Source organism: Metopolophium dirhodum, chromosome 1 (assembly GCF_019925205.1).
Source record: "Metopolophium dirhodum isolate CAU chromosome 1, ASM1992520v1, whole genome shotgun sequence".
Classification (NCBI taxonomy): domain Eukaryota; kingdom Metazoa; phylum Arthropoda; class Insecta; order Hemiptera; family Aphididae; genus Metopolophium; species Metopolophium dirhodum.
In genome coordinates, this window is record NC_083560.1 from 14,614,168 (window position 1) to 14,640,855 (window position 26,688).

A 26,688-nucleotide genomic window follows, 5' to 3' on the forward strand; every position below is an offset into this window, starting at 1 on the left:
TTTTATATAAAAATAACATACATTTTTAGATTACAATTTCATACATTTCTCAATACGTCATATTATATAGGTGAATATCATAAATAAATTGCAAACAAATAACAACCAAAGTATTTTCATTTTCTTCAACATGTTGATATATAATAAACGTACAAAATACACTAATAATAAGCATTGTAAACCACTGTGTGACAGGGAGTATAAGACCATTCCCCCGGGGGTTGTTACACCTTTAGCCATTTTTCTCGAGGGCGGCTACTTCACGCCTTAATGACGCGGTCGCGTCCCTCCGACGGGTTACGTCAGGGCGCTCTGGCGCCAGGCCGGCGGTCCCCCGCCGGCTACCCTCGTATGAGGTAGATCGTTGGGTCTCGCTGATCCGCGTCGGCGAGCGCTGGATTCGACCCAGTCAAATTCCTCCAGTCAAAATACACATTAATAAGCAGTAAGCACATCAAAATACGTATAAAATAGGTAAGATATGCCTCTGTTTCCATATAACTATGGTTGTTTATTATCATATATTGCAGGCCTTTTTTAAAAAAAGTATATACCTTGCTTAAAACACGCATTTAACTTTTCCGTTTATAGGAAAGTGGCATTATTTCGTAATATCAAGTTTGTGACGTCAAATAGAACATTCTAGAAGGTCCTTTTTTTCTAGATTTGTACCCCTTTTATTACCTTTTAAGTCATTATTGTGTAATATTGCATCATGTTTTCAAACTTATAAATACAACCCACTAGTGAATTTTGAGTCATTCGTTGGCATACAGTAGATGTCTTTAGTCGTCTAAATTGCGATGACAGTGAATTGATGCTGAAAGCCTATAATTATGGACGAAATTTCGACTACAACCAATGAATCACCAACAACACCAAAAGCTTCTGAACATGAATACGTAGATGAACAATATGGTAAATATATAAATGATGTATTAAAAAATCTGATTATTTTATTTTGGCAAGAAGTAGAAATCCATGAATTACTCTAGGTATTATTGAGTCTATTAAAGTTAGAAATAGTCTATTAAAAAACAAATTAAAACACAAAAAAGAATTAGCTAAAGCATATAAATCAAAAATAGTACATTTAATTAAAGTTGCAAGAGAAAATTATTTTCAAGATCAAATCAATATAGTGAATAAAAAATATAGTCCAATAAAACAATGGGAGTTGTTATATTATTTCTTAAAAATTAATAAATACAAACATGATGTCCAAATTGAGTGTAATGAATTAAATAACCATTTCGTTAATATTGGTAGTGATTTAGCTTCAAAAATACCTTTTTTCAAAACCAAGTTAAAAATTAATATTAATCCTAATTTTATCTTTTTTGAACCAATTTGTGATGAAGAAATAAAATTAAAAATTAGTTCATTAAAAAGTAGAACATCACCAGGCTCAGATAATGTAGGTGTTAAAGGTTTAAAAGCTGATAAAGACCCAATAGCCACTTCAATGGCAGAATTATTTAATCTATTTATTAATACAAATTATTTTCCTCAACAATCAAAGCATGCAATAATAACTCCTATATATAAAAAAAAAATGGATTACCAAAAGACGATGTCGATAATTATCGTCCAATTTCTTTAATTTCAAATGTCTCTAAAATTTATGAAAAATGTATTTATTCAAGGATAGTTAACTTTTTAGAAAAAAATAAAATACTTTCTAAATCACAATTTGGTTTCAGAGAAGGTAAAAATACAGAAAAAGCAATTTCAAAATGTATGTCGTTAATTAAAACAGAAATAAAATGTAAAATGGTAATTTTCTTTGACTTAAAAAAAGCTTTTGATATCGTAGACCATAATATACTAATAAGGAAATTGAATAATATGGGTATAAGAGAAAACACCTTAGAACTATTAAAATCATATAATTTATTAAATATTGATAAAAAAGTAGTTAATACTAAACTTACACTTACACCGATTACTAAATACTTAGTGATTTCAACTAACTATGAGTATGTTTTTTACCCTTATTTAATTAATTGTTTAGGGATTCCATTGTTCAATTCCTCCTTAAATTACAAAACTGAACATTCCTTTAAACGAAGTGTAACTGGTACATTAATACCAACATTTTTTACTCAAAGTTTCTTAAAAGACATAAATGGCGTTATTGAAACAAGAGATAGTAAAACTATAATAGAAAAGAAAAATTACACTATTGATCAATTAAATAAATTACTACCGCCAAATATAAAAATACAGCAGACAAATAACTATATTACAAATTTACAATTAAATCTAATGTTTATTATTTATTGGATGAAAATTTAATATCAAGCTTAGGATTAGGTAAAATATACATCTATAATCATATTGGCTCAGATATTAAATTCAGTAATTATTTTGAAAATAAATTTATTGAAGTACATTGTGATATAATTGAAAAATCCATTTCTAGCCATAAAATTGAGTAATATTTGCATACAGACAATGATATTTTATGTGTTATTAAATGTGATACCGGTGGCCAATATATAGCTAATGATATTAAATATATTCCTCTAAATGTAATAGATTTTAAACATATTAATTAATTTATCACAGATCAAGACAGTATTAAAATAATATGTTCATGAGTTTTATACATTCTTAAATGTATGTCATAAAAAATTACTGTGCAATATTCCTCCAGGCGACAATGAAAAATGCGGTTTTATACGTATTAACTCTGAATCCATTGTACCATATTGTACTCATGATAGCCAAAAATATCTTCCAATGTTTTATTTTGAAGGGGCAACTAAAAGTTTAAAACCTCAAGCTGTAAAATTAAAAAATTGGAACTTGGCCTATCTGAAGTTCTGTTTATTGGTTCAGGGTACCATAAATGAGTTGTTTTATAGTGACTTTTGCACAATGGTCAGTCTTGATTGTATCAAGAATTTCTATACAGATTTAAATGTTGAAGAATATTGGCCAGCTACAGAGGTTAATACACATTTTCTAACTTATCAGAAGTCTAGCCATGTCAATCCAACAGGTATCTGGATCAGAGCACCCATTGAAGTAGTACCTGCTGAAAATACTATTCCTCACATATTAATAGAACCAGCACCATCGAAACCACAAAGTATTCCAGTGACTAAGAACAACTATCTAAGCGGGTGTCCAGCAAGTCAAATGGTATGATTTATGTTATATATTATATAAATATGTATATTAAATTGCTTTTTTATTTTTGTTCTTTAAATAAAATGTTGCTTGGGTTTTCACAAAGTATTCAAATGTATCATTTATTTTATGCTTACAATAATTTTTAGTATTAATTATTAAGTATTAATAAATAATAGATGTATAGATAAAAAGATCTATCAATTAATAATTATAATATATTTTGTACTTCACAAAATAATATAAATATGGGAAAAATGATTTAAAGGCTTTTTAGTTTTTTACATTCAATTTTGCTTTTATTTGTTTCATTTAATTATACTTCACAGTAATGGTAATGACGGTGTCATGCATGCTTTTAAACAAACCAATTTTTTCTCTACAATCAGCCTGCATTCTCAATAGATAAATAATATTTTTGTAGGTTAATTTATATAGCACTCAGGCTCAGCCACCATCAACAACTAGTGTCTATTCTCTTCCTGCCAGAAATCAAAGCATAGCTGCGCAATGCTATAATACGGTACTTAATTTTCAACTTCCTTTATCATTTTCTTCTCCTATTCATCACCCCTAATATAGAAATACTCAACCAATTATCTGTAATTCAAAGCTCACATTGTCAACTATTTTTGATTTTATTATTTTGTCTCCAAAAGAATTAACCTTTTTGTATTTTTATTTAATACAAACAATTTTTATAAACGAATGGACTAATTATTGTCATTCTTCAGCGGGTAATTCAGATAATTAAACGTTTTTTTTACACGTTTTTGTAGACTAAAAGTATTGTTAATAAATTATTAAAAAATAAAGTATGTAGCTTTTATTTTCTTTGAAATTGTTTTAAAATGACGAATTCAGCTATTAATATGTTAGATCATTTTATAATTTACTATATTTCATTAAAGTTAATTTAAAATTGAATAAAAGTATTGACTACAAGCTTAGCATGTGTGATATAATTAAGTGTTTGAATTCAATGGTTGGTTTTATTTTTACAATTCTTAACATTGTAGACTATGTAATGCATATTAGTAAATCAACAGTTTTTACTTTTAGTTTTTATTGGATTTTCAGGGTTCAGCAATGTCTCAAGGCAGCAGTTTGATAAATAGTGCGGGTCATGTTGTACCACCACCGCCTTTAGTCCATGCAGGCAATATGGCACCAGAAATTGGGTAAGTGTTATCAAAATAATAATATAAATAATCAAATTTGTAAATATCTAAAACCAATTATTTATGCTTATAGTAATACCGTCTCTTACTCAAACACTGTACCTAATAGTCAATGTGTGACAACTATATACAATGGAATTACCAATAGCAATGTAATGTCACATTCAAGTCAAATGAGACAATTCTACACTCAAAGTTCTAACAATGGTAAAGCCCTACAACAGTTGCAGCAACAACAAACAATTACTAATCCTAATATTGGATGGGAATTGACAAGAATACCGGAACGGATGTGTACGCATATAACATCTAATAATGATGCATACAAGGTTAATGATGTTTAATACTTTAAGAATGATTGATTTTATTGGGGCTTAGAATAAAATAATATTATTTTTCATACCTCTATAAAATATAAAATCTTGTGTGACGTCCAACACAAATTGATGCATTAATTATTATAATATCCACATAACATAACAGGTACCTTATGAGCGTGACATGCGGGGTGATAAGACAATTTATCCCGTAGACCACAGGTCTCCGCCGATCAACGACCACACCACCTGTACGGGAGTCACACACACGCTCCCTCCTTGTACCCAAGCACCTAGAGTATCGGCCACTCATTATTTCTCATTATCTCATTATGATATATGACCACCCCTTGTCACCTGTCGCCTGTTCGTGCCACCCAAGATAGCCGGGTATCGGCCGACAGAACCAAAAGCCACAGCACTCCATTTTTTTCCGCCTCAGCAACATAACATGAGCGAGTAGCAACCATGCTAAATTGGTAATGTTTTGTATATAGGTACTATTGTTGTTTTCACCGTGGCCGGTACTTTAAGGTTTATTATTGTTAAAATTATTATTAAAAATGGTATTATTATTATTATTCCGATCACCGGTAACCGCTTGGTCGGAGCCACCCGGACGTTGTTGATTAGGTTCTCTCATTTTGTGTATGATTATTTATTATATAATAAATGTCAATCATCATTATTCTACTCTGACCGAGTTTTATGCCAGTCGGCTTTCTCGGCACCAATTTAATTTATTATCCAAATAAAATAAACATATATATTATCTATATTTTTTTCTTCAAATTGAGGTTTTTTTTTATTTTATTTCTGGTCACCCATCATATTACTGGTCCAAATGTATACCACTTTTACTAAACTTATATATTAAAAAATCCACGGCACTCCGGCTTTCGGGTCTCGGTCTGTAGTTGGCGACCGTGAAATAGATTCAAGGCGGCCATATGACTCTCTATACATGAGTACTATGTTCGAGAAATCACACTTGATACCGTTATTTTTAAAAACAAGACAGTATATATTTATTTATAAAAATAGCTTGTGCATCACTTCTGCCAATTTCGTTTAACATAGATAAGTTGATAATGTTCATTAATAAACATAAGATACAATGAGTTCATCTTTAAATTAATAATATTTTAATTTTACTGACTATGTTTTCCATAAATGTTTTGTATTTAAATGTAACTTTCTATATTAATAGATATTAGTTTCTCTAGGCGACTAGGCTGGTGATTTAAATTTGTGTAGTTTTTCTGTGAATTAAATGTGTGTACAATATTTAAAATTGGTAATAAAATTATATTTTTTTAACTTAATATTTGTTGAATATTTTTTAATTTCTTACAATTGTTTCAAAATGTATTATTTCATCAATTGCAATATATCAGTTAGTTACAGGCTTGTATGTAATTAAATTAAATTCACAGAAGTCTTAACACAGAAAACTACTATTTAGATTTATTTCTCATGTAGAATACCGAATAATTTCTTTTAAATTATTATATTATGTGTAATACGTCTGCCAATTTGTATTTAAAAAATAATAATAATATATGTACATATATTAAAACAGATCCAAAGGGGAACACTTCAAGCGAGAACGATATACTGCGTAAACGCCGAACCTTACGAATATTCGGATGTGATGGTGACATTGCATGATATAGTCCAGGTGACATTGCCTGCGTCTACAGACATCGCGACATGCGCTTACGTCTTAAGAGAAAAATTAAATATAACACTATTCAGTGGAAATTCGTAAGTGTCTCTGCTACTCCTTTTAATAATCCTTATACCTCCTACTACTCCACCAACATTGTTAGGGAGAGATTAATAAATTGTACCCGTCGTTTGTTTGACAGCGAGCAGTTGGCCGTGTTGCGGGAAAATGGACGCCTCAGGTCAATGCACCCAGATGATACACCCATGGTCATGCTAAAAGATATCAAGTATCATTTTCGGCAATTCAAGACATTCGTTGAACTTGGTTGGCAAAAAGAACAAATACAACAATACTCATCTGTGGGTGGTCCGTCCAAAAGACAACGGACCAGCTAGGAATGGGCCAGGTATGGTAGAAGCTGGTGGTGGGCAGCATCAGCAACAACAGCCTTCGGGTGAGCTACTTCCACCCCTGCCGCCACCACTGGTTGGTACTCGCCGATAGCAACGATTGGCATGACGCCGTTGCTGGTCCGTCACAATCGCCACACTCACATAACCCACCGCACCCACTGATGCAAAATACCTGCCAGAGCTGAAGCAACTGACTTCCGTCACACCCTACATGACGTAAGAACTACTTCCCTCAACTATGCAGCATAGGTAATTTGTGTGTCTATGAAATGTGCACGGGTCGTCGTTCCCCATCATCTCTCCTCGTGTTTTGATCTCGTTATTCGCGTTTACTTTTGTTATTGTCTGTAATACATTTCAACGTATTATTATTATTTATTATTAACTGAATTCCTGTCAAATTGTCAAATTGTTTCTATATAAGTATGTGTACATAGTACATATTATATGTATGTACAAACAAAAATAATATTTATCTACACGATTCCGTGTCGTGTATATATTATAATTCACTATTACAATAATATTATAGATTTTAAATGTTATGATCATTTTGGATCTTTGTCATTTTCCACTATTTCATTTATCTTTGCATTTATTCGATGTATTAATTTGAATATTAGTTTTAAATGATATACTGAAAAGTGAACACTTGTAAAATAGTTAATTGATTATGTATTGTTTATATTTAACTTTTGTATTGACCAATAAAAAATTAGAACTTATTATTTTAATTAATGTTGTTTTATTACGTATTAAAAAAAAAAGTAGAAATATCCTGGTGTCTTATTATACAGATCATGTATACGGTATACGGTATACCTACCTAATATAATATCAATATAATAAAAAACATAACATAAAATAATATTATGTCACAAAATTGGGCATAAAACTAATTCCGGAACACATTATTCGATCTAACACGAATAAATACTCAAAACCGTGTGTGTCAAATGGAGTACCATAACGATTGCATGCATAAAATATAAATGGTTAAAATATATAGGTAATAAATTCAAATTATAGGCGTCTGAACGAGAATACTCAAGAAAGTATAAGGATGTCCCCACTCTCCTTTCCAATATCAACTTTAGTGTACCAACATTGTTCCCTCCGTCACTATACTACTTTCTCGGTTCCGAATTGTACCACGAATTACGGTCAAAATAACCCTATCCATCACATTATGCGTATGGCCAATAAACGGGAGCATACTACTTGCGTCCGAAATTATTATCGGTAGGTGAGGTGCGTCCCTCAGAAAAAGGTCATATTCTATTTGCGTCCCGGTATACCTTTTTTTATAACCAAATTGCGTACCAAAAATATCAATATAATCGATATCAAAATTTAAATTTAAAAAAATACATTGATGTTTATTTTAATTTATAATATAGAAGTATATTAAATAAAAAAAATTCATATTTTATGAATCATAACTTATGATAATAACTTTTGTAATGATATTTATGGTAATAATAATATTAACAACATAAAAATTCATGTTTTACATTTTGTCATGATAATGATAATATGTAGTAATAATAAATTGTCAATTATTTATATGGAGTATGTGAAGTAGGATCACTTATTAAATTGTCATGAACATCTAGTTTCATACAGCTTTTATTCCTACACTTCTATCGAAAATTGCTATTCCTTAAAGTTTTATGATATCCAAACTTATAACTATCAATTATATAAAAACCATTAATCGTGACCAATTTAGAACTACACAATTATTCCATAACTTTCAAAAAAATACAGTACAGTTTATGAACTATCGATTTTAGTGATTTTAGTAGATAATATCGATAATAATTAAATAGCTGACTTGCGTCCAGCAAACGGGACGCAAGTTACCGGTCAAATTTAATACCTGAAAAACCCTTTTTTGGGACGCAAGTAACATGCAGCCTAATGAACAACTTACCTTTTTGTCGTAATTATGTGTGTTATCTTTCTGTTTTACTGTTATATATCTTTATCTTTATATTAATGCAATATTTTGTAATTAATTGGGCCCGTTTTGTATAGTAATAAATAATTAATAAATAAATATAAATGGTTGCCATTGGTTACTCGGTCAGATCACGTACAATCATGCATACAATCGTCGTGTTTACATGGGCTCGAAAAGAAACTATATCTTAAACCCAAATGTATGTGTTTAGCGTATATACTCAACAACTACTCAATTGATTTTGACGAAAATCTCAGATTGTTTTTAAAGGTATCAGAAAAGTTTAGGGAGTAAATAGTTTAAGCCATGTTATAAAATATGCCTAATACTAAATCCGACTTGTGGTTGTCCATAATATCTAGGTTAAATTATTTCACAAAGCTAGGTACACTAACGCCGATTTATCAGTGAACTGAGGTACATTAAAACAGTAACATTCAAACCAAGGTACACCTATATAGGGGATATACTATTTAGGATTTTCCACAAAAAAAACTGTACACTATTGAAGCTGCGATATTCAGAGAGTAAGTATATAAAAATACATTACCACAGCATTATAAAATAGTGTTCCGCATTTAAAAATGATTAATTCTGGAAATAATCAAACAATAACTTTCCAATGATATTCTAACAACTGAACAAATCGAAGATATATTTCATACAATTTGTGTTTGAAAGTAATTTATGCTTCTACATAATAAATACGATTCCTACTTAAAATTATTTGAAAATAGATATTTATCTTATAATTTTATAAATATAATTATTCAACTAATAAGAAAATACAATTTATTCAATGAGTTAAATGTAGCAATAATGTTAATAATCTATCACAATAACATTGATTAATGCTATAAAATGTATTTGTTATTCTTTAATACTTATAAGAATACACATATTTTTAGTTCAAATAGTATTTTATGTATAGTATTACAGATATTATATTTATATTCCTTATAATTTTAAAATAAAATGTTATTTAAATGTATACATATTTATTTTTTTTTAGGAGCTCAATGAAAACTCTAAACAATGTCTAGAAAATGTGAAATTAAAAGATATGGAAAACGGATCACATATTAATTCTAAATATTTTATGAAATGTACATCAACATAAACTGGTAATATTATTTAATATTATTATAGTATTATTATCTAGTATCTATCAATAGTTAATTTTAACTTATTAACCTATTTATGTACCTAACACTAATTGTCCGTATATAGTCGTGAAACTATAATTTATAATACCCACTTATTAGGTACCTACTCATTAGTTATAACTTATTATTTATTAATTTCTTTTATAATATAATAATTTTATTACAAAAATACTTACTTACCTATACTAGTTTATATAGATTTATACATTACTATAATAGCTGATCCCGTTTTTTTTTTTAAATTTTTTTTTGTATCTGTCATCACCTTTTAGGACAGTAAAAGTACTTGGATTTTCTTCAACAGTAACTTTTCTGATAGGAAAGTGAATCTAGTTGGTACTTTGAGGGGTAAAAATTAAAAATTTTCCAGAAGTTTTCAAAAACGACGGGAAAAACAAAAGAAAAATTAAGGAAAAACGGGAATTTTTACGCAAAATCTGTTTCTAGGGATCAGGGTTACCTTATGTGAAGCAAAGTACTCTACGTAATATATATATATATATGTGTTATTGAATATTAATGTATTATTATTATCTACTACAAGTTACAATATCAAAAGTATACTTATAAATTATAACTCCGGGCTACCGATCGGGCCATGGTGTGTCGATGTCCAAATGTGGGTTGAGCTGGTCGTCCGCAGGTCCTCTTCAGGTCGTTGTCAGTCCTTGAGTTCCTCTACCGTGGTGCCGACTATGTCTCTTCATTCTTGACCATCCAACTATCAACCGCCGACTATAGACTCTATCGACTACCTCACTGTAGACTCTACCATAAATATCTACCGCCAGGCATCCCGGTTGGTTATTTACACGATGTGAGCTAAACATCACGTCAGCATAATATATATTTCATGCATATATAAACATTTGTCATTACTAACACTCAGCATATTAGCCGTGCTCAACGTAGGGAGTAATGTACGATGTCGATGACGATAATCGTTACACCATTATTCACAATTGTGTCAAATTATAAATAACACAAATTACAATTAACTACAATCATTTTTACAAAAAAGTCATTAGGATTTATAAATTCTACAAATTACAATTACAATCATTTTATTTGTTAATATATATTTAATATTAGTTGGTACACGTTTGCATTAAATATGTTAAAAGTTTTTTGGATTGTAATCTAGGAAGTAGAAGTCCTCTTTTGTCATGAGGCCATGGGAACTTGAGTTATAAGACATCATATAGTAAAGTATTAAATTGTCTTAGGGATTGTTATTGCCTTTCGTTGAATAATTTTACCAAATTTAACCATAAATTCGATAATAGTATAACATTAATACACCTTGATAGTATAATTGTAGCATCTAGTATTTAAGTATTTTCGAATTGGTCTTTACTGATGGTAAATTATTATACTCAAACAATATTTTCCTTCACCCTTTATAAAGCTTAGGATTTTCTGTCTCATCATATTCTGATGTTATAGACTGGCAGGTTTAAACATATTTTTTTTCATATAATTTTGCTTTTTTATATTTCTAATCTACGGGTACCTATTTTCTTTATTTTTTTTTTATGAATTTATTTTAAAATCAGTATTGACTTGAGTTTCCATTAGTATTTGAATAATTTGATGAATATGAGGGTGGGAGATATAAAATTGACTATTGAAGTGCATGTGGACGTCTTCAGCTCCTTTCGTTGTTCTTGAGATATTTGCTTGGTTCACTAGCCTATAATTCTTGCCCAAAATCAGCATCAGAATCAATATGATTTCTTAATAAATAGGTAGTCTGGAAAATCCATAATAATATTACAAGGAGCTATTGAAATTATTTCAGTAAATGCGTCCGCAACTTTATTAGAGTTTAAATAAGGTAAACCGAAAAAGTGTTAAAGCCACCTTACAAATTTCTATAATTTCTATAATATGAGTGTTTTACTCTTTATGAGTTCACACCATGTATACAAAAAAAATTGTTTTTAAAAAATGTTATTTTTTTTTAATTCAATAGAGTTTAATTAATTTTGAATTAACTACCTTTCTTAACGTAAGCGATATTAACGTTTTAAAATAAACGGAACGGTGCGAAACGGTGGATACTATTGAACGTATAAAGATTATTATTAAAAAATGTTTCCTCTACAATAATAGTTTAAATTTAGGAATGTCTTTGATTGGTCGATGCTTTGATAAGCAGATTTAGGTATACTAAAATGTTGATGAATAGACGAGATCCCATAAGTTGAATCATGCATTTGGTCCAAATTTATGGGATGATTGATGATAAATGATTTCGTCATACATGTCACTATAAGTTTATCATTGAGTAATGGTTGCTTATCCTTCAAGGGTAGAAAATACATGACACGAAAATATCGAAACATAACTATTCAGTACACACGTATTCAAGATAAGCTCACAAGATACTATTTTTTTTAAATTATTGAGTTCATGTAAAATTATTATAGACTGATTTATCAAAACGATTTAGCAAATATAGTTTGTCTTGGAAAGGAACGTGCCTATTTTTAAAATTGTATTGTGCGCTCCTTTAATAATATTAAGTTTACTGCAGATAATACTGGATTTAATTAAATACGGGGGAAAAAAATACTACATAAATTGTTTTGTTATTTTATGTCTGTATGTAAATATAATGCATTCTGGTGTCATTCTTTTTTATCATGATAAAAAATAACCAAATTACATAAATACGAAATACGAATATAAACATTGTAACGAATATTTTTAAGAGCCATACACATAAAATTATGTTCAAATCAAATTACACTTTTATTTATCTAAACGTTATAATATATAATATTATTACGGGTGATATTGTTTGTTATTTGGTAGGTACAGAAAACATAATAATATATAATACATAATATTAGTAATAATAATATAAGTGTATAATACTATATATACGGAATGAAGGCGTGAAAGTTTCGCGTGTATATAGCAACGCCGACTCGTTTTTCCAAACACAAACAGATTTTACTATCATCGTCCGTGTTGTAATCTAATTTTTTAGCATGGTCGGCGAAAATATTTTTAAAAATTAAAAGTCGAAAATAAAAATCAACGTACATAATATTACATAATATTAATATTGCGTCCGTCACGTCATAATATTTTAACCGAAAATCGCGAAATCAAACAGGGGAGTCCCGTACGATACGATAACGTCTATCATTTAATAACGAGAGTTCTTCGTAACATAGGCACAGGTAAGTAAAACGATATCAAATATTTTGTCGGTCAACAACGGATAGCATTGAAACCGCCGCGGAAGTCCCATGAACGGTCACCACCAGACGTACCAGCAGCACCAGCAGCTGCAGCACCGCCATCACCACCAGCAGCAGCGGCTACTGGAACAGCACCAGCGTCTGCTGGAGCAGCAGCAGCGGCGTGTCACGCAACAGTGCAGCCGACGTCCGCTCTCCGCCGCCCAAGCACCCGCCACCACGGAAGTGTCGCCTAACCGTGTTGTCCATCACGCAGAGCTGCCGCCTCCGCCACCGCCGCCGCCGCCGCCGCCGCCGTCGACGCCCAAACACCGACCGCGGATCGTGCACCTCGACAGCGAGGACGCGCTGTCGGCGGCGCTGGCCGCGGACGGTTACCGGTTGGGCTCGACCGTCGGCCACGGGTCGTACAGCAAAGTCCGATTGGCGTTCCGGACGGTGCCGGTGACGGCGTCAGCGTCGGCGTCGGCGTCGTCCACGGTCCGGGTGGCGTGCAAGGTGATCAACAAGCGGCGCGACCCCGGCACTTCGTCGTACGTGCGAAAGTTCTTGCCCAGGGAACTGGAAGTGTTGCGCACGGTCCGGCACCCGAACGTGGTCAGAACGCACCGAATATACGTGACGCCGTACACCGTGCACGTGTTCATGGACTACTGCGAAATTGGAGACCTGCTCAGCCACCTGCAGCACGCCAAGAGCATACCGCAGTGGCAAGCGCACACGTTCTTCAGGTCAGTGCCGAGAGCGTAGCCACACACGTCCGATTTTTTCAACGTTTATATATTTTTAACTATTTGTTACCTATTTGGCTATTTATTATTATTTCGGACTGTGTTTGATACACTTTGACGCGTCGTTATATCGATTACGACAGCGTATCGAATGCTACTGGATGGACTTGGTATTTTTTGTAAATGTATCTTTTATTAATCAGCACTTTTGAGTTTTGAAAAACCAAGTGTGTAGTTGACCATAGTTTTCGCAGCCTATCTCACTCCACTCACAAAATCTATTGAAAACTTTAAATACTCGTTTTGATTGTAATAGACTTTTAGATAGTCATTTGAAATTTAAGATGACAGTGAGTTCATTGAACAAATATAATAATATGAAAAAAACAGTGCCAAAATGTAATAATGATAAAATTTGCATATATCTTTCTAGAAAAATGTATATATAATGCTTTTTCAGATGAGTGCACTGCGCACATTTTATACTTAGTACCTACTACGAATCATCCGATCCCAGTCTTGTAAAGTATTCGAATAAATGTATTCAAATGACCATATTAAAATACTTTTTTTTTATTCGAATACTATTTCAAATACCTCTTTTGAACTAAATAAAATAGTGTATATCTGTGACAAAAAAAAAATTTCTATTCAAAATTGGGCACATTAAACGTTAAAAACAATAGTTTTTCTTTTTGAATGATAATATTATATGGTTGATCCACGTTAATTCCTAACTATTCTAAAACTGACAAACATTAGAGGGAAAAAAATATATTCTAATAGTGCATATTCAGAATAATATATTTTTTAAGTGTATTTGAATACGTATTTGGAATACTTTAACACTCATTTATTCGAATTATTATTCCGAATACAAAATTAAATTATTCTTTATAGACTGCCCTTACCCTATACCTTTGTACGATGTACTTACCTGTCCTACCTACATATATGAAAATACCATTCCACCAATTGACTATAGGAAGTGTTGGGGAAAACAACTACGATTAACTGATTGTAAAAGTTTATAAAGATTATCAAACGTTTAAAATTCATATTTATTATATTTGTCAAATCCTAAAGGGGTCAATATAATATAATAATATAATAATTCAAAATATATTTCATAGTAAATTATTAAATATAAAGCTAAAGAAATTGGTTAAGCATGAATAATGATTACATATTTTTTAATTATGAAGTATAATGATTACAATTATTTCACTACTAGTTTTCCTCACAAAAGTAAAATTGTTATTATTTTAATATCATTATTCAAAATTAATTCAATGACTAAATAGTAAATTATATATTCATTGACATTTTTAACCAATTAATAATTTTAGATGTAATGTTTATAAGCATTAAACATTCGTTAATCATTTAGAGTTGTTTATTTTACGCACTAAATAGCCTGATTATTATAGTTAGAATGTTGACGCCCTAAAAAAAAATTAACTTAAAAAATGACCAAAAAAATCTACTAAATAAGTGAATAAATCTAAATCTAAATCAAAAATAATAATTTTTATTAGAGATATGGGTGTGATAATGGATATCAGAGTAAATTTTTAAAATATGAATTGTAATATTAACAGACATTTAATTGTTAATAATTATACAAAATTATTAAAATGTATATGATCGGCATTAGATGTGTGAAAAAGCACTTGTTTTATAAATATTTAACAATCTAACGGTAAATCTAATCACGGTAAACGATAAATTTAATCACAACAAAATCCCCACATTAATAATATTATAAAAACATTATTTTTTGAATATTATACAAATTTTCTTTAAAATTAAAAAATGCCCCTACATTATACAAAAACTACAAAATTATATACTATACCTATACGCCGCCACTCAGAGTGATACATTATTACGTTGTGTGCTCTCGATTTTTTTCACGGTCGTACGCGCCATGGCCACCGCAGGCAGATATGCGAGGCCGTGGATTATCTGCACCGAAAAAACATCTCGCACCGGGACATAAAATGTGAAAACGTCCTGTTGGAAAGCATGCGGACGGTCAAGTTGACCGATTTCGGGTTCGCCAGGATGTGCGCAGATGAACGAGGCCGGAGACTGATGAGCCAGACGTACTGCGGCAGTTCGTCATATGCTGCGCCCGAAGTGTTACAAGTGCGTATATGATACCTATTATGCCACCGAGTGAATGACAGTGAGCACTGAACACTCGGGGGCAAATTTACCTACTGACCATATTGTTCTGTAAGCCAGTAGTATTTCATAGTACTAGGAAGTAGAAGTCCTCTTTTGTCATGAGGCCATGGGAACTTGAGTTATAAGACATCATATAGTAAAGTATTAAATTGTCTTAGGGATTGTTATTGCCTTTCGTTGAATAATTTTACCAAATTTAACCATAAATTCGATAATAGTATAACATTAATACACCTTGATAGTATAATTGTAGCATCTAGTATTTAAGTATTTTCGAATTGGTCTTTACTGATGGTAAATTATTATACTCAAACAATATTTTCCTTCACCCTTTATAAAGCTTAGGATTTTCTGTCTCATCATATTCTGATGTTATAGACTGGCAGGTTTAAACATATTTTTTTTCATATAATTTTGCTTTTTTATATTTCTAATCTACGGGTACCTATTTTCTTTATTTTTTTTTTATGAATTTATTTTAAAATCAGTATTGACTTGAGTTTCCATTAGTATTTGAATAATTTGATGAATATGAGGGTGGGAGATATAAAATTGACTATTGAAGTGCATGTGGACGTCTTCAGCTCCTTTCGTTGTTCTTGAGATATTTGCTTGGTTCACTAGCCTATAATTCTGGCCCAAAATCAGCATCAGAATCAATATGATTTCTTAATAAATAGGTAGTCTGGAAAATCCATAATAATATTACAAGGAGCTATTGAAATTATTTCAGTAAATGCGTCCGCAACTTTATTAGAGTTTAAATAAGGTAAACCGAAAAAGTGTTAAAGCCACCTTACAAATTTCAGAATCATTTTTCGCGTATTCATTTAATAACACTTTATTTTTTTTTTCAAACGCCCAATTCAACTTTTTTCTTTATCCATTGGTCGGGGTTTAATATCGATATCAATAATATTGATCGTGTATGGGCAGCTTAAACAACCCTGTACACTCAAATTGTACCTACCCGCTGGTTTTCATTGTTCACTATTTTTTGCGCAAACAGTTTGTCGTAAATTTAAATTATATATTAATGTGTGTGGAAAAGAGTCTCCACCTTGTGCAAGTAACCAACACTATGTGCATTTTAAAAAAGTCATGAACACTATCATGGTAGTTAGGAAGGTATGTGACATTTCACATTTACAGTACCTAGTCATTGCAGTAATTATCGTATGGCGGAGTTAACTTTGGGAAAATTAAAAAAAAATAATTTAAAAGAATACATTTTGAACATACAATTTGTCTTCAAAGATGATAACTGTTAAGATTCTATTTAGAAAATTAATAACTACTGCAGACAAATAATTATAAGAGTTTAATATGCAATTTTTATAACCATTAACAATGCCTTAAGATAATGTCTCTATTGAAGTAAATAATGGGGATCCGGGAAAGAGATTAAATTATAAGTGTGAGTGGCGTAATTCAAAGCCTCTATGAAAAAATGTGAGGATTTCTATGATTTTAAGACAGTAGGCCTTTACTGGTCCAGCCCTCCTAAATATACTCGATTTTGTGTTCATTATAGACCTTAAACGGCTTAAACTAAGGAGGTGTATATACGTATGATTATTATACTTAGTATAAGCTCTATGGTTTTCATAATTAAATAGGTAATAAAACATTCGCATCGGCAATCAGCCATCGTTGTCCACGTGATAACTAATCGCAACGCAAAAAATACCCGTTCACGATAGGTTACCTACCGTCTTGCAATAATATTGTTATTTATACTGTTGTATGGGACGGAGCCGAGGGAGGCAAGGTTCGTCAACGGTCGAGTGAAGTGTCGGCCGAAAACTTTATATCCGATGAGTTAATTTTAATTGCTTTCTCTTCTGTTTGTTGAGATATTATATCAAAAGTTAAATAAAATGTATTGATATCGATAATAAGACAGTAACAAATGGCTCTTGAGAGACATGAATGTACATAATTGTGATAAAATGGTCTTATAATAAATATGACTTGTAAATATGCAAACTAAGAGGATCAGCTCTATATTGTCCTAATAGGAGGTACTTCTTATGTAGAAAACAAAATAGGCTAAAAAATGAAAACTCTAAATAGTTTACACTTTTCTTTTTGCGAATCATTATGAAAGAATAAAAATGTTTTTAATGCATTATTTTTACTTTTTAAAACTAGTTTGTTAATTTTTTTTTACTATAAAAATTTTGATTTTGCGCACAAGGATTTTTCAGCACAATGATAATAACATTTGGTCAACTGTTGACCACTATCCTTGCTCCTGGTAATAAATATATTAGGTGAAAAAACAATCATTTTACTTATTAAGTGGTAGCTAAAATGCATATTTAAAAATAATAATATCGTTAATTATTTATTTAAAAATCCAAAATACCTGCAAGACAGGCTTTTAACCTGAATAAAAAAAAATTGCAAGTATGACATAGGTACCTAATTCGCAAATCAACAAAAATAATGAGTCGAAAAAAAAATATTTTTATTTATTAACTAGGTACCTACCTAATTAATCCATTGTCAAAACCAAATTCACAAGCCATAATCCTATCCCATATACTTATCTGAACCATCATAATCCCCTTATTAATAGTTTACATAACTAATATTTTATGTATCAGCTATACACATTATGACACTTTTGTAATACTACCTATGCAAAAAAATTGTTTATTTTATTATATACAAAATAATAAATACCTTTTATATTTTTACTAGAAAAATTGTAGGTACGGCATACTTGGTACGCGTTAGAAATATTCCTTAACTTAATACTTAAGTAATTATACTTAATTATTACTTGAAATCCACGAAGTTCACGCTATATGAACCAGACGTGTTAATATTAAAATTTTTGTCGCCAAACTTACACCCCACAGTCACATGGTTCACTTTTTTAATTTTTTTTAATTTTTAGGGCATACCATACGATCCGATTTCCTACGACATGTGGGCACTGGGAGTTGTTCTATACGTGATGCTATCCGACGCTATGCCATTCCCGCACTCTAACCGACAGCAGATCGTGGCCAATCAGATCGCTAAAAAGTTCTCCAGGCCCAAAAAACCCGTGTCACGAGAAGCGTTGAAACTTATCTCGTAAATATCGTGTAATTTTATGTTATTATTAGTATTGTTCCATTTCACAATACACTTATACAGTGGTGTATTTAAGGGAGGGTTCAGAAGGAAATTTCCAAGGACGCCAAATTTCAGACTTTTACTTCAGACGCTCATAAAAAAATGTTTTGGATTTACGCTCAACTTTTTTTTGAATTTCCATTAACAACAACTTATGTGGACCCTTGTGTTCATTTTTCCAAATTTTTGACTTGTTGAACAATTTTTTTTCGACAGTAAATAAAAATGTATCAAAACAACAAACAGTTCTTATACCTAAACCATTTGGTTATTTGAAACCCTTCATGTGCAGACCATGAATGGATTGAGTATTTATTAACACAAAAAACGAAGTAGAGCATAACATTATATCTTTAAGTTTTTAAGCGCTTGAATATTATGTCCTTTTTTAAGGCTTATGTCCTTCACACAAATGGTGTAATAAGAACAAATGATTTTTAATGGATACATCGACATGGGCAGATAGGTTTATTTTTAAGTGGATTTATTTATAAGGGCCACATGTTACTATAGGGCCTATAAATATTAAAAACAGGTTTTTTTTTTGATAATAATTATTTTTAAAGGGATTCCACACTACCATTTTTTTCAGAAAAATTAACCTATAAATACGTGCCAAAGTAATGACTTGGGATTTACTCCAATAATAATTTTAATTTATTATGAAGTCTAATTTTAGACATTCCTAACATATCGACTTACACTGAGTTTTACACTGATCATAATTTTAAATACAGAATTTTTTTAATTGCAAAATAAACTTCGAATCCTTCAAGCAACATTTTAAATTTATTATTCTTAAAAAGAAAATATCTGTCTTGAGATTTTGAAAATAATCTCGTATTTCTCGACAGTCCAATGGATACAGTTTTAAAATGTCACATGAAGGATTCAAAAAAGATTTTATAATACATTCTAATGTGTTTCAAAATTGTTACCATAGTACATCTCAAGTCAGTACGTGTGAACACTTGTTAACATATGTCTATTTGTTTCTAAAACTGAAGTGTGCGAAATCCCTTTAAGGTTAGGCTAGGTCATTTTTTAAATTTTTTTAGAGCAGTTAAGGCTTTTTTGCAGGGCATTAACCAGGTTTGTTAAATTTTAATCAAAGATTTTTACTTAAAAAAGTAACTTTGTTACGTGCTTACAAGGTTTTTACCTAATCGAATATTATTAACCGTATTTTTTCAAACGAGTCCGTATGACGTAAAATTGAGATTATCACGAAAAATAAATGTAAACAATTATTAATTCTTAACGGCATTATAAACACCCGTCAAAAAATTAATTACAATATTAATATGGTTGTTAATTTTTGTCATTTGTACAATCGTACATGTTTAATATTTATTCATATATACATTTTATACATTATTTAGTACATAAAGTATATATAACAATATAAAATAGGTAAATAATTCGCCCATCGGGTATCGGCGCGTATATACAGGACTCTAATTAGGTAAAAAATACGCCAGAATACTGCTTAGCCAATATAACTAGCCCTTATCTACACACACCATTTTTTTTTTCAATAATTACACGCGAGGTGTATTTTATACACCAATTTGTTTTACACAGAAATCAATGTCGTATTGTATATATATTTGACTGTATTTACTAATAAAAGAACAAAGTACTACTTAATATTGTTTTAAATATATTATAATAAAAAATGTAATGAAAAAAAATTAATAAAAACAATTTTGTTATTACTATATTATAATTGATAAAAGTAATACACGCGTGGTGTATTTCGTTCGCCGATACAAAAATATTTTAAAACGGACCTTGTTTGTGCAGCTACGAACATCGAATGACGACTGAAATGGATTAATAACTATTACATATTACCTAGATAAGAAAAGGTTAGATTAGGAGAATAACTGAAAACAAATAAAAACCAAAATAGAACATGATAAGCAAAAATATTGGTGTACGAAGTACACCAGAGTGTGTAATTAAGGGCTAGCAAGTATTATGAAAGTACAATTTTTTAAAACACTTTAGGGGATCGGAGCCTCTGGGTATAATATGGATAAGGGCTTTTCGGGAAACTTTCAATTTCCTGGTGGGTCAATCTACCCATGTAGATACAACAATAAAAACGTAGAACGCTGGGTACTCGATATTTTTCCTCTACAATAAAAATCTATGAAACATAAATATTTTTGGGGGTTAAAAAGGACTTAACTTGTATTATTGTTTGTAATTAATTAATACAATTACATAAACCTCTTAACTAATGGTCGTTAGATTTCCGAAAATAATAAATATAGTTACCTTGGATCAGTGGTTCCCAACCTATAGTCCACGAGTAATGTTGGGAAAAGATAACCAAGAAATCATCTGAATAAGATAACAGATAATTCATTAAAAATTTATCTAGATAAGATAAAATATAACATAATTTTATATAATCATAAAACTGAGTACAGTCAAAATGCTTAAAATTGTATTGTGTCATCAACAAATGTTTTACAGAAGTCTATTTCTATCATCAGTCCATTGTGCTTTCATAAGACTAAATATTCTCTCGACATTGGCATTTTGAGCAGGTATGGCGAAGTAGAACGTACATATTTTTAATAGTTCTGAAGATGAAAATAGCTTCTTTGTTCAAAATATTTCACCCACTTTTTATCTGATAATAATGATGAAAAGTCTTCTTTTTTTTCTATTTGTGACAAAAACAAATTTAAGTTTTGAGATTGATCAAATAATAAAGAGTCGTTTAATTGTAGATCATATTTGTTTAAAAATACAATGCTATTTTCTATATCAGTCCACAAAGGTTTGGTGTTTAAAGACATCCATTTTAAACAATTAAATTGATCGAAATTGGCTGTCCATTTTATCAAATAACACAAACCATGATCATAAACATTTAACATTTCTTTTTTTAAATTAGATGGACCGGATTGATTATAATTATTTTTAAATATTTCTTTTACTTTTAAGGGTAAAAATTCTTGTTGTTTTCGTTCGTGTAAAGAATTTTCTACAGACAACAATATTGACGAAATCTCCCAAATAGAATTATTTTCTTTTTCCATTATTTCAATTTTTGAATGAAATACATACATTAGTGAATGAATAAACCATAAATAACTTTCATTTAAAGGATTTTCAAAAAAAGATTTAATTGCAATCGGTATTTGATTTTGTGACAAAAAATATGACTGAAGTGCTGGATATATTTGTAACAATCTATTAATAGCCGGAAATAATGATAACCATCTTGTTTTTGAATGAAATAAAAGTTTTTTGTACTCAACATCGACAAAAGTACAAAATTCTTTTAATGCTTCTGTACGTATTGTATAAATTGAAAAATAATTATATATTTTTAATATAATAGACTCTATTTCTATCGGTAAGCCATCAATCAATTGCATGCTGAACACAGTTATTTAGAATATGAGCAGGGCATCCGATTCCAATAATTGGTTTTCTAATATGCTGTTGGAATCAATAAAAAACATTATTTGTCACTCGTCTTTCTACACCACCGAAATTGGTGTTACAATTATCTCCAGAAAAGGCTATACACTTTGAAAGTAAACTCATGTTTTCTAAAGTTTCTATCAATAAATTACAGATTGTTTCAGTAGTTTCATTTGGTAATGACTTAAGATTCCAATATTTTGATAAAAATATTGAATTAAAATAGGAAAAATTTTCACAGCACCGTGGTTAGACCAATCTGTACAAACTCCAATAAATTAAATATTGTTATCATAAATGATTTTTAAAACTTCTGTTAATGAATGTGGGGCTAAGACATTATTAACAATAGCTTCAGTTTTAGTTCTAGCTGAAGAAATTTTAGATGCTATCTCTGAATCGCAAAACATAAGATGATATAATTTAGTGGAACAATCACAAGATTTATAGCTATGGTGATGTCTTACCGTATGAAAGGCAAATGAGGCTTTAACTGCTAATATTTTTTCTTCAATTTTTGTATTCTGTGTTACAAAAAACGTATTCACAGATTTTGAACCACTAGTTGATTGAATATTTTTTGAATGTTTAGACGAAGACAAATGTTGTATTAAATCAGCTTTGCCTTTATTGGCCAATGAAACAATTATACAACAAATTTTACAAAAAGCCTCGTGTTCATTTTCTGTTTTTTTAAACATTGGTTATTCTTCTATTAATTTATCATTAAATTTACATTTTCGGCGAGACATTTTTGATGAACACAATTTACGAAATTAACGAACTAAACTATATGGTTGTAACTATAGTACATAGTACCAAATACTAACACAGACTAATTCCAATTTTCAAACATCGATCATACATTCATACATGTGACATATTATATTATATATACCGTAATACCGTAGACATTTCGGAGAAAAATTTCGATAACATCGATAACGTCCGTGCCGATTAAATTTATATTTATGTTATTACTTTTTTAGATTAGCTTATAAATTTATTACGACTTGTGGCATTTCGGTATTTTCGGAATTAAATAGAAATAGAAAAAAAGAGTACATTGTTGCCAATATAAAAAAAGTGAGAGTACAAACATTTTAAGAGCTCATAAGAGTACTAATGGTAACCCTAGCTACGGGCCAAGTTATCGCTTTAATTCTATGAATGAATAAAAATATAATAATAAGGTATAATAATAATAATAATGATTACTGATGAGGTAGGTAATTACTAATGAGTCTACAAACATTACAAACGTGAATGGGATACTGAGTAAATTGTTATATTTTTCTTTTATTAATGACGTGGTTAGCCCTATAACATTTCCGTTTATAATATAGTTATTTAATATGTTCTGTGAATATGCAATATAATGAATATTATTATAAATTATAATTTACTAATTAATATATTGAATATTTCGGATTTTTTTTTTATAAAATTAATTTTTACAAAATTGAATTAATTTTAAATTGGTGATTTAGGAAAAAAATTAATTTAACGTGACAATAAATTTAATTAACTCGTAAGTTACTGAATAACAGGTGAAAAAATGTAACTCGTAGAGTTAGAAGTTACATCTAAAAAAAAAAATAACTAGTTAATTAACTTAGTTAACAGTAACTTAACTTTAACTTATTTTAACTCGTTAATGCCCGGCCTTGGTAATTTGCGTTAAATTATTAAAAGTTTAAAATTTTTCTTAAACTTGATCAGTTATAAATATTGTTAAAGCCTACTATAAGAAATAAAATGATTCTTGTTTATAAGAAAAATTAGGTCTAAAATGAGGTGGTCCATGATGTATCTATAGTTTCTTTAAGTGTAAAAAAGGTCTGGAACCACTGCCCTAGATGGTTACGCAGGTACTTACGTAGATCACTGGTATATTATTAGTTTTGTAACCATACAAAATATTATATACCTACAACTTACCATCGTACTATAATAATACTACTATGTATAATTGTATATAATATTATCTATGGCTCAATAATATTCACAATAATATTATCAAATATACTTAGTTATACTTATATCATAGGCTGCTAAACCACCTTCGCTCAGAATCGTTTTTCATTTTTCAAATTCAAATTTTAAGACCATCCATGACAGTGATCTACTTGTAACCTAGGTACTGTATAGCAGAGCGACACTCCGCACTTGTCTAGCTCACCTTTTATTTTTATTTTTATGTTTCAAAAATTACTGTTTTACCATTTAAAATTATTCATAATTTAAAACGTAGTACCTAACAGTAGTAGTTCTTGTACACTCAAACTATGTTTTTATTACAGGATAATTTTAGAACCAGACGTTAATAAAAGAGCTACCATGAATCAAGTAAAACATCATCCATGGGTTAAACAGCAAAACCCATATCATACTCATTAAACCACCAAGGGAATTCATGAGTTCTACATGTTTTATAAATGTATCGAAATAGAACTAAAAAATACAAGAACTCGAGAAGTACTTATTCAAATTTCACAGTGAAAAACAAATTCTTTAAAATTAAATATTTAAAAGCCAACACAAGTAAATACAAGCACTTATCCCATATCCAATGTCCAAGATGTCCCGATATTCTATTAAATGTGTAAGAATTATAATGTACCTACACTTTTAATAATACATTTAAATTTTTGAGTCAATTCTGTTTTTTATATTATGGGCTGCATATGTATTGCGTCCCTAAAAACAAAAATATTATCGTGACAACCGAGTTGCGTCCACAGGTTTTTCAGCGAATGTTCCGAGTTGCGCCCGCAAGAATAATATTTCCATTTCTATATGTTTGGTGATTCACTAGTAAATTTTTTTTATTAATAACTAACACCGAAAAAAATATTATTGTGTTTCATTTTCAACGACGAAAAATTTCACATTTTTAAGTGAGTGTCAAGTTGTATATATCGATAACACATATTTTGAAAGTCGCCCTAAACTATTCTATCAATTATTTATTATTCGTGGTGATAAATATACTAACTATACTTTTATAGTATTTTTTTACTAACAGGCAAGACCACCTATATCAATATATAAAGATGCGTTTAATAATTTATTAGAAAAAAATTAATGAATTTAATTTAAATTTAGACTTCAAACAATAGCTAGTAAGTTATAGACTCAGCTGTTTCATATATTTTTCCTGAAGTTATACGCAAAGGGTGTATGATCTATATTGGTGTATCTTGGTTTTAGTGTAGGCACCTACCTCAGTTTACGGGAAAATCAGCATCGGTGTACCTCGCCTTGTGAACTAAATCGCCGGGGATGGACAATTTGGCTGTGGCAGTTTGGATATAGCACTTGGTATAAATTGAACATGGTTCAAACTACAAACTTTCTGAACTTTCCTGATATCTCTAAGAACAAATTTAAATATTCACAAAATCAATCAAGTAATTTTTGAGTATATAAGCTACAAACAAACATTCAACTCTCATGTTTGTTTTAAGATGTAATTTCTTTGTTCGAGGAAGATTCGATGTACTATTTTACCTCATCTACCCGATTAACCAATGGCAACCATTTATATAGGTACAAATAAATACTTATTTCTACTAATTATTTCTACTATTTGTTTCTATTATAATTTGTAAGATGTAACAAATGACAACCAAAAAAATGAGCCAAATCGATTCAGCCGTTCTCAAGTGATGCGGTTACCAATAGACAGTATTTCATTTGTATTACTTATAATATATAATACTAGAATAGATTACTTAGATTACTTTGTAAATAAGCAAATTTAAGAGTTTTTAAATAAATTTGTTCAATATATTATTTAGTATAGGTACCTACATATTTAGAAAACTAAAACCAATTTTCAATAACGGGTATTTTTATACTAGAATTTTAATAATATTCAATAATATAAGAAACATTATTTTTATACAGGAGATTAAAATATAATATAAAAATGATTACCATCTTTACATGATAATAATAATGGATTAGATAATCATTGTCAATAAATCAAATATCTTGGTATTTTACGTATCAAAAATAAAATTAACATGGTACAGAATAGTATATTGTGTGGCAAGGGCGGGAAGTGATCTATTTCAGTCGTGGGCGACGTGTGCGGCACGAGCCGTAG

General features: G+C 30.0%; 2 protein-coding genes across 2 annotated transcripts; both read left to right on the forward strand.

Annotated features, from left to right (window-relative positions):
* The first annotated feature begins 836 nt into the window (after positions 1-836).
* LOC132933012 (uncharacterized) lies at positions 837-6,703 on the forward strand. Its single transcript, XM_060999351.1, has 8 exons — positions 837-918; positions 2,015-2,152; positions 2,597-3,150; positions 3,563-3,661; positions 4,201-4,319; positions 4,429-4,648; positions 6,219-6,403; positions 6,508-6,703. Exons 1-8 carry the CDS (start codon positions 837-839, stop codon positions 6,701-6,703), a joined length of 1,593 nt encoding a protein of 530 aa, XP_060855334.1.
* Positions 6,704-13,116: 6,413 nt separating this feature from the next.
* LOC132933779 (testis-specific serine/threonine-protein kinase 3-like) lies at positions 13,117-24,974 on the forward strand. The gene is made up of 4 exons (XM_061000055.1): positions 13,117-13,799; positions 15,743-15,950; positions 18,901-19,082; positions 24,878-24,974. The coding sequence occupies exons 1-4, from the start codon at positions 13,117-13,119 to the stop codon at positions 24,972-24,974; spliced, it is 1,170 nt and encodes a 389-aa protein (XP_060856038.1).
* The last annotated feature ends 1,714 nt before the right edge of the window (positions 24,975-26,688 follow it).

Coding starts and splice junctions, on each gene's coding strand:
- LOC132933012 (XM_060999351.1), top strand. CDS start 837: ATGGACGAAATTTCGACTACAACCAATGAATCACCAACAACACCAAAA. Junction 919..2,014: donor ATACGTAGATGAACAATATG/GTAAATATATAA, acceptor TTAATTGTTTAG/GGATTCCATTGTTCAATTCC. Junction 4,320..4,428: donor AATATGGCACCAGAAATTGG/GTAAGTGTTATC, acceptor TGTACCTAATAG/TCAATGTGTGACAACTATAT.
- LOC132933779 (XM_061000055.1), top strand. CDS start 13,117: ATGAACGGTCACCACCAGACGTACCAGCAGCACCAGCAGCTGCAGCAC. Junction 13,800..15,742: donor CAAGCGCACACGTTCTTCAG/GTCAGTGCCGAG, acceptor TGGCCACCGCAG/GCAGATATGCGAGGCCGTGG. Junction 19,083..24,877: donor GAAGCGTTGAAACTTATCTC/GTAAATATCGTG, acceptor TTTTTATTACAG/GATAATTTTAGAACCAGACG.